Genomic DNA, 13,209 nt, shown 5'->3' on the forward strand with positions numbered 1-13,209 from the left:
AGTGGGGTCTCCAAGGTTTTTTTGGAGGGGTCTTCAATTTTTTTTTTTTTTTTTTGTGGGAGGTTTGGAAGGGATTTTTGTGGGACCTCCAAGGCTTTTTTGTGAGGTGTCCCAGATTTTGTTTTGGTGGGGGTGTCCAAGACTTTTTTTGGGAGGTCTTCAAGTTTCTTTGGTGGGGTCTCCAAGGATTTTTTTGGGGGGGACATTTTCTTTTTTTTTTTTTTTTTTGTTTGTTTGTTTGCTTGTTTTGTTTTTTTGTGGGGATCTCCAAGGATTTTCAACATCTCTGACTCAGGGTTGACAACCCCGTGTCTCACTTTCCCCATGAAACTGCGGCCACTCTGGGGTGGCCACTCTGACTCTGGGGTGGCCACTCTGACTCTGGGGTGGCCGCTCTCACTCTGGGGTGGCCACTCTGACTCTGGGGTGGCCACTCTGACTCTGGGGTGGCCGCTCTCACTCTGGGGTGGCCACTCTGACTCTGGGGTGGCCGCTCTGACTCTGGGGTGGCCACTCTGACTCTGGGGTGGCCGCTCTCACTCTGGGGTGGCCACTCTGACTCTGGGGTGGCCGCTCTGACTCTGGGGTGGCCACTCTCACGCTGGGGTGGCCACTCTCACTCTGGGGTGGCCACTCTCACTCTGGGGTGGCCACTGCCACTCCAGTGTGGCCACTCCGACTCTGGGGTGACCACTCCAACTGCGGCATGGCCACTCCGTGTGGGCGGCGACTCTGACGATGACGAAGTGGCCAAAGTCCTTCCTCCGGCGCTACCGCTGACAGAACCTCCCACGAGCCACTCTGTCCCTGTCCCCTTTTAGGGATGCTCCCCAAAAAACCCTACGACAGCCCCGCCAGCGGCTACGGGCCACCCCCGGTCACTTACGGGCCACCAACGGGCGACTACGGCTACGATTTCGGACCCCGCTCGCCACCACCGGGCTCCTACTACATCGAGGACGTCCCTCAGCTTTTCTACAAGTGGTCGTCGCCGCCCGGGCTAGTGAAGGTGCTGGAGGTGGTGGTCATCGTGCTGTGCATCGCCATCTTCGCCTGCGTGGCCTCCACGCTGGCCTGGGAGTACGGCTACGGTTATGGCTACGGCAGCGGCGTTTTTGGCAACGGCCTGGGCGGGTTTTACGGCTCCGGTTATTACGGCAGCGGGGTTAATTATGGATATGGCTACGGTGGCTACTACGGTGGAGTCACCAACCCGCGCACGGCCAATGGTTTTATGATCGCCATGGCCGTGTTTTGCTTCCTAGCCCAGTTGGGGTTTTTGGTGGCCAGCTTGAGCAAGTCCAGCGGGTCGCGCTCGCGGCGGTTTTACCTGGTGGTGCTGGTGGTCTGCGCCGTGCTGGCCTTGGTGATGTTGGTGGCTACCATTGTCTACGTGGTGGGAGTCAACCCGCAGGCGCAGATGAGCGGTGGTGGCTACTACTACAGCCCGCTGCTAGCCATGTGCAGCCAGGTGTACGCCGGGGGCACCGTGCTCAACCAGTACCTGTACCACTACTGCACCGTGGACCCCCAGGAGGTGAGCGGGGGCTACCGGGGCGTGGGGACTACCGGGAGGGGTGCGGGGGCTAGCAGGAGGGGGGGGGGGTGGTCCCGGGGGGTGGGGACTATCGGGAGGGGAACAGGAGCCACTGGGAGGGACAGGGGCTACCAGGAGGGGAGCGGGGGCTACCAGGAGAGGAGGGAGGGCCACTGGGGGATGGGGACCCCCGGGAAGTGAGTGAGGGTTACTGGGGAGTGTGGACTACTGGGAGGGGAGCGGGGGCTACCAGGGGGTGGGGAGGGGAGAGGGAGCCACTGGGAAAGGACTGGGACCACCAGGAGGGGACTGGGACCACTGGGAAGGGACTGGGACCACCAGGAGGGGACTGGGACTACTGGGAAGGGACTGGGACCACGAAAAGATGAGGGAGGGACCCCCAGGAAATGAGGGATGAAGATCCCAATCCCAGGGGGATCCCAGGAATTCCCAAAGGAGGGAGAGACCTGCAGGAGGTGAGGGAGGGACTCCCACAGAAAAGTTTGGGATCTGTGAAGGTTTGGTATTTGGGAAGGACAGGGAAAGGTTTGGGATTTGGGGAGGTTTGGGATTTGGGGAGGTTTGGGATTTGGAAAGGTTTAGGATTTAGGAAGCACGGAGAATCTTCGGGATCGGGCTCATCCCACAGAGTGAGGGAGGTGATCTGGGCGTGGTTGGATCCTGGTTGGATCTCCAGGATTGGGATAAAGCCTCATCAAACGGGATCTGTGGGAAGAGGAGCCGCTCCTGGCTGGGCTCAGGGTTTTCCCGTGGGATTTCAGGGATTTGGGGCCGGGGGTGTCCTGGCCTCGATCCCTGAAGAACGGGATTTATGGGATGAGCTGGGGCTGGGGGAAAACTGGGATGAACCAGGGAGGATTTGGGAAAAGCTGGGACAATCCAGGGCTGGGAAGAGCTGGGACAGTCCTGGATGTGGGGAAAAACTGGGATTATCCAGGAATGTTGGAAAACCCGGGACAGTCCGGGAATGTTGGAAAAACTGGGACAATCCGGGAATGTGGGAAAAACTGGGACAATCCGGGAGTGTGGGAAAAACTGGGACAATCCGGGAATGTGGGAAAAACTAGGACAATCCTGGGTGTGAGAAAACCGGGATAATCCAGGAATGCTGGAAAAACCGGGACAATCCGAGAGTGTGGGGAAAACCGGGACAATCCGGGAATGTGGGAAAAACCGGGACAATCCAGGGCTGTGGGAAAACCGGGACAATCCCGGGACGCAGGAAATCCTGGGATAAACGCTCCTGCCCTGCCGGGAGTTTCGGGGAGGGGACGAGCCCGGAGCTCGTTCCCAGTTTCGGGAACTTTGCTCTCCCGGTTGTAAAAAAACTTGGAGCGGAGCCGGACTGAGGGAAAACAGGGAAGGTTTGGGATTTGGGAAGGTTTGGGATTTGAGAAGGACAGGAATGGTCTGGGATTCGGGAAGGTTTGGGATTTGGGATTTGGGAAGGACAGGAATGGTCTGGGATTTGGGAAGGTTTGGGATTTGGGAAGGACAAGAATGGTCTGGGATTTGGGAAGGTTTGGGATTTGGGAAGATTTGGGATTTGGGAAGGACAAGAATGGTCTGGGATTTGGGAAGGTTTGGGATTTGGGAAGGTTTGGGATTTGGGAAGGACAGGAATGGTCTGGGATTTGGGAAGGTTTGGGATTTGGGAAGGACAGGAATGGTCTGGGATTTGGGAAGGTTTGGGATTTGGAAAGGGCAGGAATGGTTTGGGATTCGGGAAGGTTTGGGATTCGGGAATCAGCCCCGCCCCCTCGCTCACCTCCCCCGCTCTGCCCCGCTCCAGCCCCAAAACGCAGAGACCCCAAATCATTCCCAGATCCCGATCCCAAAGCATTCCCGGGATTCTGAATCCCAAACCGTTCCCCGGTCCCGATCCCTGTCCCGGTACCGCCCGGATCGGGGCCGTGCCCGCGCTCCCCCTCCCCCCCCCCCCGCCCCACGCGGGGCTGGAATTGGAATGCGGCACTTCCAGCCCGGCCGGCCGGGCCCGGGAACGCCCGGGACTGGCACGGGATTGGCACGGGATGGGGCCCGGGATTGGCATGGGATGGGGCCGGGATTGGCATGGGATTGGTACGGGATGGGGCCGGGATTGGCACGGGATGGGGCCGGGATTGGCACGGGATGGGGCCGGGATTGGCATGGGATTGGCACGGGATGGGGCCCGGGATTGGCACGGGATGGGGCCGGGATTGGCACGGGATGAGGCCGGGATTGGAACGGGATGGGGCCGGGATTGGCACGGGATTGGCACGGGATGGGGCCGGGATTGGCACGGGATTGGCACGGGATGGGGCCGGGATTGGCACGGGATGAGGCCGGGATTGGCACGGGATGGGGCCGGGATTGGCACGGGATTGGCACGGGATGGGGCCGGGATTGGCACGGGATGGGGCCGGGATTGGCACGGGATTGGCACGGGATGGGGCCGGGATTGGCACGGGATTGGCACGGGATGGGGCCGGGATTGGCACGGCATGAGGCCGGGATTGGCACGGGATGGGGCCGGGATTGGCACGGGATTGGCACGGGATGGGGCCGGGATTGGCACGGGATGGGGCCGGGATTGGCACGGGATTGGCACGGGATGGGGCCGGGATTGGCACGGGATTGGCACGGGATGGGGCCGGGATTGGCACGGCATGAGGCCGGGATTGGCACGGGATGGGGCCGGGATTGGCACGGGATTGGCACGGGATGGGGCCGGGATTGGCACGGGATGAGGCCGGGACTGGCACGGGATGGGGCCGGGATTGGCACGGGATTGGGCCGGGATTGGCACGGGATTGGCACGGGATGGGGCTGGGATTGGCACGGGATGAGGCCGGGATTGGCATGGGATGGAGCCGGGATTGGCATGGGATTGGCACGGGATGGGGTTGGGATTGGGATTGGCACGGGATGGGGCCCAGCTGCCACCGGGACCCTCCCAAATCCTGCTCGTCCTTCCCCAATCCCAAACCTTTCCCACATCCTTCCCAAATCCTAAATCCTCCCTGCTCTTCCCAAATCCCAAACCTTCCCTGTCCTTCCCAAATCCCCAATTATCCCATGGGAAAATCAACCCCTTGATCTCAATCCTCTCTGCAGCCCCAAAAATCTCTGGGATCCCTGAGGGGCCCCATCCCGGGATTTGGGAAGGACAGGAAAAGTTTGGGATTTGGGATTGAGGAATATTTGGGGTTTGGGAAGGACAGGGAAAAGTTTGGGATTTAGGAAGGACAGAAAATCTTTGGGATCGTTGCTCATCCACTACCACAGAGATTTCAGGGAATAAAGTCCCAGTTCCCACCAATCCCTCAGGACTTTTGGGAATTCCCAAATCCCAATTTATTCCCAGTCTCTCACTAGGGCCTGTGGGTTCCTGATGGATCCCAGGGGTTTTTTTTTGGGAATTCCCAAATCCTGATTTTTTCCCAGTCTGTTGCCATTGCCTGCAGGCTCCTGATCAGTCCAAGGGGATTTTTGGGATTTCCAAATCCCAATTTTTCCAGTCCATCACCATCACCTGCAGGTTCCTGATGGATCCCATGGGATTCTTTTGGGAATTCCCAAATCCCAATTTTTTTCCCAGGCTGTCACCCATCGCCTGCTGGTTCCTGATCAAACCAAGGGGATTTTTTTTGGAATTCCCAAATCCTGAAATTTTCCACACTGTCACCATGGCCTGAGAGTTCCTGATCAATCCCAGGGGTTTTTTTTGGGGATTCCCAAATCCCGATTTTTTTCCCCAGTCCGTTGCCATCACCCGCGGGTTCGTGATGGATCCCAGGGATTTTTTTTTGGGAATTCCCAAATCCTGATTTTTTTCCCCAGGCCGTCGCCATCGCCTGCGGGTTCCTGATCGTGCTCCTGCTCTGCCTCATCTGTGTCTTCGCCCACAAAACCCGCAGCAAGATCTGGAAATATGGAAAACCCAACATTTATTGGGATAAAATCCCGGCCGGCCCCGAAGGGCCCGACGTGGAGGAGTGGGTGAGTCCTGGGATTCTGGGAATTTTGGGATTTTTTGGTAATTTTGGGAATGGGATCTGGGGGATCCTTCCCAACTCTTTCCCCAGGTGTGGAGTTGGGTGGGTTCTGGGATTTTTTTAGGATTTTTGGGAATTTTTTTTGGATTTTTAGGATTTTTGGGAATGGGATCTGGGAGATCCTTCCCAGCTTTTTTTTTTTTTTTTTTTTTTCATGGACGTGTAGGAGTGGGTGAGTCCCAGGATTTGTGGGAATTTTTGGATTTTTGGGAGTAGGATATAGGGAATCCTTCCTGACCTTTTTTCCTAGATATGGAGGAGTGGGTGAGTCCTGGGATTTTTAGGATTTTTGGGATTTTTGGGAATGGTATACTGGGGATCCTTCCCAGCTTTTTTTCATGGACGTGGAGGAGTGGGTGAGTCCCAGGATTTTTGGGATTTTTTTGGGAATGTTTGTTGGGAATGGGATCCAGGGGATCCATCCTGGCCCTCTTCCAGTGGGGTTGGAAATTCCTGAATTTGGGATGGGAGCGCAGGGAGGAGTTTGGGGGATTTGGGGACATTAGGGAGGGTTTGGGGACACCAGAGGGGATTTGGGGACGCCAGGAAAGGTTTGGAGACCCCAAGATTTTGGGGACTTCAGGGAGGATTTGGGGACTTCATGTGGGGTCTTTGGGGGGGAATTTGGGGACGCCAAGAGGGCTTGGGGACACAGCAGGTGACACCACCAGGTGACACCGCCAGGTTTCGGTCTGGCCAATGATTAACTGGGAGGTGGCACCAGAAAAAACCCGGAACTGGCAGCTGGTGGCACCTGGATGGGGACCTTGGGGACATCCCGGTGTCCCCAGTGTGGCCTGGGATGTGTCACCTCCTGTCCTGGCCTGGCGGGAGCTGCTGGCAGGGGAGGGGTGGGAATGTCCTTGTCCCCATTCCTGTCGTTGTCCTTGTCCCTGTGTCCCCATTCCTGTCCCTGTTCCCCCCGTACCTGGCTCTGGCTGTCCCCAATGTCCCCCACACCCCTCCCCATTTGTCCCCAGTGTCCCCATTCCTGGTTCTGTGTCCCCACACTCCTGTCCTTATGTCCCCACTCCTCTTTCTGTGTCCCCTCACCCTTGTCCTCCTGTCCCCATGTCCCAAATCCTCTGTGACCCCTCACCCCTGTCCCCATGTCCCCACTCCTCTTTCTGTGTCCCCAAATCTGTCCCCACTCCTCCCTCTGTCCCCAGTTGTCCCCCCACTCCTGTCCCCGTCCCCCTGTCCTGTGTCCCTTTGCGGTCCCCAAATGCCACCACTCCCACCCTTTGTGTCCCCCGGCGGCCACGCCGCCTTTGTCCCTTTTTTATTTGATTTCTTTTTTGATTCAATTTGAGTTTATTTGCTCAAAGTCCCTCCCTGGCCGAGCATTTCCTGTCCCTTTGGGGACACGGTGCCACCCACCCGGTGCCACCCCCGAGTGCCACCTCCAGGTGCCACCTCCCCCTCTTTTGCTGCGTCCCCTTCTTTGGGGACATCGCTCTTTATGGGGTCACCCCAAATGCCACTGCGGTTTGGGGACACACCTGGTGGCCCCCGGGAGGGGACAGGGACGGAAGTGGCGTGTCCGGCCGGATGTCCCCAAGGCCACCAAGCCGGGACCGGTGGCATCCGGCACAGCTGGAGCACAAAGGGGCGGAAGGAAGGGACAGGGGACAGGCGGATGTCCCTTGTCCCTCTGTGGGGCCACCCCAAATCTTTGGGGGTGTCACCCTGAAGGTGTCACCACCCCTGAGTTCTGTCACTTTGTCCCTTTGTCCTTCTGTCCCTGTCTCTCCATCAGATTTGGGGTATTTTAGATTTGGGGGTTTTGGGGTTTGGGGTTTTGGGGGTTTCTGGGTTTTTCCCCCAACGCCAAATCTTTGGGGGTGTCACCCTGAAGGTGTCACCACCCCTGAGTTCTGTCACTTTGTCCCTTTGTCCCTCTGTCCTTGTCCCTGTCTCTCCAAAGGGATTTGGGGGGTGTTGAGATTTTGGGGTTTTTTGGGGTTTCTGGTTTGGGGGTTTTGGGGTTTTTTTGGTATGTCCCTGGAGGATCTGGGGAGTCTCAGGAGGATTTTGGGGACTCCAGCTGGGACAACAACCCCTGGTATCCATCGATTGTCTGCAGGAATTGCTGGGGAATTGTCGGGGATTTCTCAGTGAATTTTCAGGGATTTCTTGGTGAAATTTTGGCGATTTCGTGAGGAATTTTTGGCGATTTCTCGCTGAGTTTTCTCAGAATTTTCCGCGATTTCTCAGTGAATTTTTGCAGATTTCTAGAAGATTTTTTGGCGATTTCTCACTGAATTTTCTCAGAATTTTCGGCAATTTCTCCCTGAATTTTCGGCAATTTCTCACTGAGTTTTCAGGGAATTTTCAGCGATTTCTTGCTGAATTTTCGGCGATTTCTCGCTGAATTTCTGTGGGTTCCTGGTGGAATTTTCTCGGGGGCATTCCCCCGTTCTGCCAGCTGAGTTAACCCCCCAGATGCTGAATCCCAGGTGAAGAACGTGTCAGGTGGGAGCAGCGTTCCGGACGAGGCCGCCACCGTCGCGTACTCGGAGAAGGGAGAGACCCCGGGGCCAGCCCCCCCCTACAGCCCCCCCGCCTACTGCGAGCCCCCCAAAAACAGCTGGAAAAGGTGGGGAGGGGGAAGGGAGGGAATTTTGTGTGGGGAAGGGGAGGGAAAAGGGGTGGGGAAGTTTGGGGAGGGGGCGGGGAAAGGGTGAGAAATTTGGGGAGGGGGCTGGAGAAGGGTGAGAAATTTGGGGAGGGATTGAGAAAAGGGGTGGGGAAATTTGGGGAGGGGTCGGGAAAAGATCGGGGGGATGGGAAAGGTGGGGAGGGGTTGGGAGAAGGGGAGGGGAAATTTGAGGAGGGGTCAGAAAGGGGGAGGGGTATTTGGGGATGGGGTTGGGAAAAGGGGGGAGGAAATTTGGGGAGGGGTCTGAAAAGGGGATGGGAAATTTGGGCAGGGGTCGCAAAGGGGTGGGGAAATTTGGGGAGGGGTCTGAAAAGGGGACGGGAAATTTGGGGAGGGGTCGCAAAGGGGTGGGGAAATTTGGGAAGGGGGAGAGGGGAGGAAGAGAAGCGGAAAATTAGGGGAGGGTCCAGAAAAGGGGAGGGAAATTTGGGAAGGGGTTGGGAAAAGGGGGAGGGAAATTTGGGGAGGGGGAGAGGGGTTAAGAAAGTTTGGGAAATGTGGGGAGAGGTTGGGAGAGAGGCGTGTCCCCATGTCCCCAATGTCCCCATGTCCCCAATGTCCCCATGTCCCTGTGTCCAATATCCAATGTCCCAAGGTCCCCAAGGTCCCCATGTCCCCTCAGTGACCCCCCCCAGCCCCTCAGAAGCCCAGGACCGTGACCAGGACTCTCACAGGCCCCCTGTGCCAAACCCATGTCCCCATGTCCCATATCCTAATGTCCCCAATGTCCCCATGTCCCCAATGTCCCCATGTCCCCAAGGTCCCATATCCCAATGTCCCAGTGCCCCTGCGTCCCCATGTCCCCAGTGTCCCCAATGTCCCCATGTCCCCAAGGTCCCATATCGCAATGTCCCAGTGCCCCTGTGTCCCCATGTCCCCAGTGTCCCCAATGTCCCCATGTCCCCAAGGTCCCATATCCCAATGTCCCAGTGCCCCTGCGTCCCCATGTCCCCAGTGTCCCCAATGTCCCCATGTCCCCAAGGTCCCATATCGCAATGTCCCAGTGCCCCTGTGTCCCCATGTCCCCAGTGTCCCCAATGTCCCCATGTCCCCAAGGTCCCATATCCCAATGTCCCAGTGCCCCTGTGTCCCCATGTCCCCATGTCCTCATGTCCCCAAGGTCCCATATCCCAATGTCCCAGTGCCCCTGTGTCCCCAATGTCCCCAGTGTCCCCAATGTCCCCATGTCCCCAAGGTCCCATATCCCAATGTCCCAGTGTCCCTGCGTCCCCATATCCGATGTCCCCATGTCTGATGTCCCCAATGTCCCTGTGTCCCCTCAGTGACCCCCCCAGCCCCTCGGAGGCCCAGGACCGTGACCAGGACCCCCCCAAGCCCCCCGCCCGCCGTGGTCGCCGTGGTCGCCGCCCGCCCGAGCCGGAGGAGTCGCGACAGTCCCAGTGCTCCCAGTGCTCCCAGTACGACACCGAGCCCACCACGGCCCCTGAGTCTGGCGATGAGCGCGATGGGGACAGCCAGCAGTGGCACAGGTGACACTTGGGGACAGTGGCACAGGTTACACTTGGGGACAGCAGGGAGCAGGGGCTTTGAACTGGGAGTGCAGGAGCTGGGACCAGCTTGGAACTGGTCCACACTGGGAGTGCTGGGGCTGGTCCAGACTGGTCTAAACTGGTCCAGACTGGTCCAAACTGGTCTGGATTGGGAATGCTGGGGTTGGGATTGGCTCTGAACTGGTCTAAACTGGTCTGGACTTGTCTGAACTGGATTGGACTGGTCTAAACTGGGCTGGACTGGGATGGACTGAGAGTGCTGTGCCTGGGGCCCAAAGAAGCTGAGCCTGACCCCAAACCCAATCCCAGAAAAGCCGATCCTAACCCCAAACCCAATCCTGACCCTAAACCCGATCCTGACCTCAAACGCGATCCCAGAGAAGCTGATCCTAACCCCAAACCCGATCCTAACCCCAAACCCGATCCCAGAAAAGCCAATCCTGACCCCAATCCCAATCCCGACCCCAAACCCTTTCCTAACCCCAAACCCTTTCCTAACCCCAAACCTGATCCCAGCCCCTAATCAGATCCCAGAAAACCCTCTCCCAAGCCCAAACCCTTTCCCAAGCCCCAATCAGACCCCAGAAAAGCCGATCCCAACCCCACAGCCGTGGCTGTCCTTAGGCTGTACCCTCCGCTGAGCTCGCCCTCCGCTCGCCGCCGCTACAAGGAGGATTTTGGGGCGGGACTGCGGCGCTACAAGGAGCTGTGTGCACAGCTGGACGCGCTGGGGCAGCGGCTGGCACAGCTGGAGCAGCAGCTGGAGCAGCTGCCCGAGGACAGCGCCCAGTACCAGGTCCAGTACCTCCCTTTTCTGGATATATATTTGTTTTTTTAATTTGGTTTTGATCCTTTTTTCCTGCTTTTTTCTCCCCCTCCTCGTCCCCTCTCTGTTCTCCCGTTGTCCGCTCTCTGTTGCCCTGTCGTCTTGTCCCCTCCTGTCCCCCATCCCCTTCTGTCCTCCCATCCCTGTCCCCATGACCTCTCTGTCCCCTCTGTCCTCCCATCCCTGTCCCCCCTTGTCCCCGACCCCACTGTCCCCTCTGTCCCCCCCATCCCCTCCTGTCCCCCCATCCCTGTCCCCCTGACCCTGCTGTCCTCCCTGTCCCCTTCCTTCTTCCCCCTTATTGTCCCCTCCCTGTCCCCCCACCCTCTCTGTACCACTCATTTCCCCCCTCTGCCCCCTCCCCATTCCCCTGTCCCTCCTGTCCTCTTGTCCCTCTTTCTGTCCCCCTGACTCTCCTGTCCCCTTCCTTTCCCCCCATCCCTGTCCCCTCTGTCCCCCTGTCCCTGACCCCCCTGTCCCCATGTCCCCTCTGTCCTGATCTCTCTGTTCCTTGTGTCCCCTGTGTCCCTCTGTCCCCCTGACCCCTGTATCCCACTGACCCCACTGTCCCCTGTGTCCCCTGTGTCCCCCTGACCCCTGTATCCCACTGACCCCACTGTCCCCTGTGTCCCCTGTGTCCCCCTGACCCCTGTATCCCACTGACCCCACTGTCCCCTGTGTCCCCTGTGTCCCCCTGACCCCTGTATCCCACTGACCCCACTGTCCCCTGTGTCCCCTGTCCCCTGTGTCCCCCTGACCCCTGTATCCCACTGACCCCACTGTCCCCTGTGTCCCCTGTGTCCCCCTGACCCCTGTATCCCACTGACCCCACTGTCCCCTGTGTCCCCCTGACCCCTGTATCCCACTGACCCCACTGTCCCCTGTGTCCCCTGTGTCCCCCTGACCCCTGTATCCCACTGACCCCACTGTCCCCTGTGTCCCCCTGACCCCTGTATCCCACTGACCCCACTGTCCCCTGTGTCCCCACAGGCCCTGGCTGAGGAGTACAATCACCTCAAGGACCTGAAGCGGGTGAGTTCTGGGGGTTGATTTTTGGGGGTCACCCCTCTTTGGGAAAAATGCCCTGTGTCCCCAAACGTCCCCAAATGTCCCCAAATCCCTCCCCAGAGCCCAGAGTACCAGGACAAGAAACGGGAATCCCAAACCCTGCGGAATAAACTCTTCCACATCAAGAGGATGGTGAGCGACTACGACAAACTTCGGGGGTGACCCCAATGACACCACCCCCCAAAAAAAGAGAAAAAAGAAAAGAAAAAAAAAAAAGAAAAGAAAAAGAAAAGAAAAAGAAAAAAATAGAAAAAAAAGAAAGAAAAAAAAGGGACTTTTTTTTGGGGGGGGAACACCTCACCCCACCCCCCCCCCACCAAATTCTTCATTTTGTGCCTTTTTTTTTTGTCTTAAAAAACCCTGAAATTCCTCATTTTGGAATGCCAAGGGTGGGGGGGGGGGGGGGGGGGGGGGTGTTTGTTGATGTGATCCTCCTCCACTCTAAAATGTCTCCAAATGTTCCCTAAATGTCCCCCACACCCTCTGGGACCCCTCCAGTGCCTTCCCCTGGTTGTAAATAGGGTTTTTTTATGGGGTTTGCACTCCCCTGGCTGCCTTAAAAGGGGTTTTGGGGGTCCCAAATTGGGGTTTGGGGGACAAAAAAACCCTTTGTTGGTTTTTTTTGGGACCTAAATCCCAAAATATTTTATAGGGAACAGTGGGAATTGTGTAATATTTTAATTGTTGGTGGTTTTTTTTTGTAATAAATGAAGTGTAATTGTTGATTTTAATTTGGGGTCGGGGCGAAATGGGGAGGCAGAGATTCCCTTAAATTTGGGAGAAGATCCCAAAAAACCCTCCCAGTTTTGGAAGGGAAATCCCAAATCCCCACAGACTTTGGGAGAGAATTCCCAAATCTTTCCCACTTTGGGAGACAAATTCCAAATTCCCCACAGTTTTGGAAGGGAGAACCCCAGATTCCTCCACCCTGGGAGGGAAATCCCAGATCCATCAAAACCTGAAAAAAGGAACCCCAAAATCCACCCAGTTTTGGAAGGGGAAACCCCAAATTCAGGAAAACAAACCCAAATCCCCAAGATTTGGGAAAAGAAACCCAAAATCTCCCTAAATCTGATTTTAGGGTTTTTATGGAATGTTCCCTATTTTTGGGGTGTGTTTGATCTCCCCCATTCCAGTTTTTCTGCCAGATCCTAAATCCAGACCCTTGGGATTGTAGGAAAAATGTCTTTAATTGGCATTAATTAATTACTGGGTTTATATGGCAGAGTGAGGATTCCATTGGTGGGATTGTCCTGAAATCCCAAATCCCCAAATCCAAATCCTGGCTCATTCCAGACCGCCAGGGTTGTAGGAAATGTCTTTAATTAGCGTTAATTACCAGGTTTATATGGCGGAGCAGGGATCGTCCCAAAATCCAGAAATCCCAAAATCCTGAAATCCCAAATCCAAATCCTGGTTCATTCCAGACCACCAGGGTTGTAGGAAATGTCTTTAATTAGCATTAATTACTGGGTTTATATGGCGGAGTGAGGATTCCATCAGTGGGGATCGTCCCGAAATCCTCAAATCCCAAATCCCAAATC

General features: G+C 56.7%; 1 protein-coding gene across 1 annotated transcript; it reads left to right on the plus strand.

Annotated features, from left to right (window-relative positions):
• The first annotated feature begins 566 nt into the window (after positions 1 to 566).
• On the plus strand, positions 567 to 12,396 carry OCLN (occludin). The gene is made up of 8 exons (XM_062510311.1): positions 567 to 1,537; positions 5,384 to 5,542; positions 8,058 to 8,197; positions 9,068 to 9,094; positions 9,556 to 9,750; positions 10,396 to 10,567; positions 11,588 to 11,629; positions 11,726 to 12,396. The coding sequence occupies exons 1-8, from the start codon at positions 824 to 826 to the stop codon at positions 11,825 to 11,827; spliced, it is 1,551 nt and encodes a 516-aa protein (XP_062366295.1). The 5' UTR covers positions 567 to 823; the 3' UTR covers positions 11,828 to 12,396.
• Positions 12,397 to 13,209: the final 813 nt, after the last annotated feature.

This window comes from Cinclus cinclus, chromosome 28, assembly GCF_963662255.1.
Source record: "Cinclus cinclus chromosome 28, bCinCin1.1, whole genome shotgun sequence".
NCBI classification, from domain to species: domain Eukaryota; kingdom Metazoa; phylum Chordata; class Aves; order Passeriformes; family Cinclidae; genus Cinclus; species Cinclus cinclus.

Coding starts and splice junctions, on each gene's coding strand:
- OCLN (XM_062510311.1), top strand. CDS start 824: ATGCTCCCCAAAAAACCCTACGACAGCCCCGCCAGCGGCTACGGGCCA. Junction 10,568..11,587: donor AGGACAGCGCCCAGTACCAG/GTCCAGTACCTC, acceptor GTGTCCCCACAG/GCCCTGGCTGAGGAGTACAA. Junction 11,630..11,725: donor ACCTCAAGGACCTGAAGCGG/GTGAGTTCTGGG, acceptor ATCCCTCCCCAG/AGCCCAGAGTACCAGGACAA.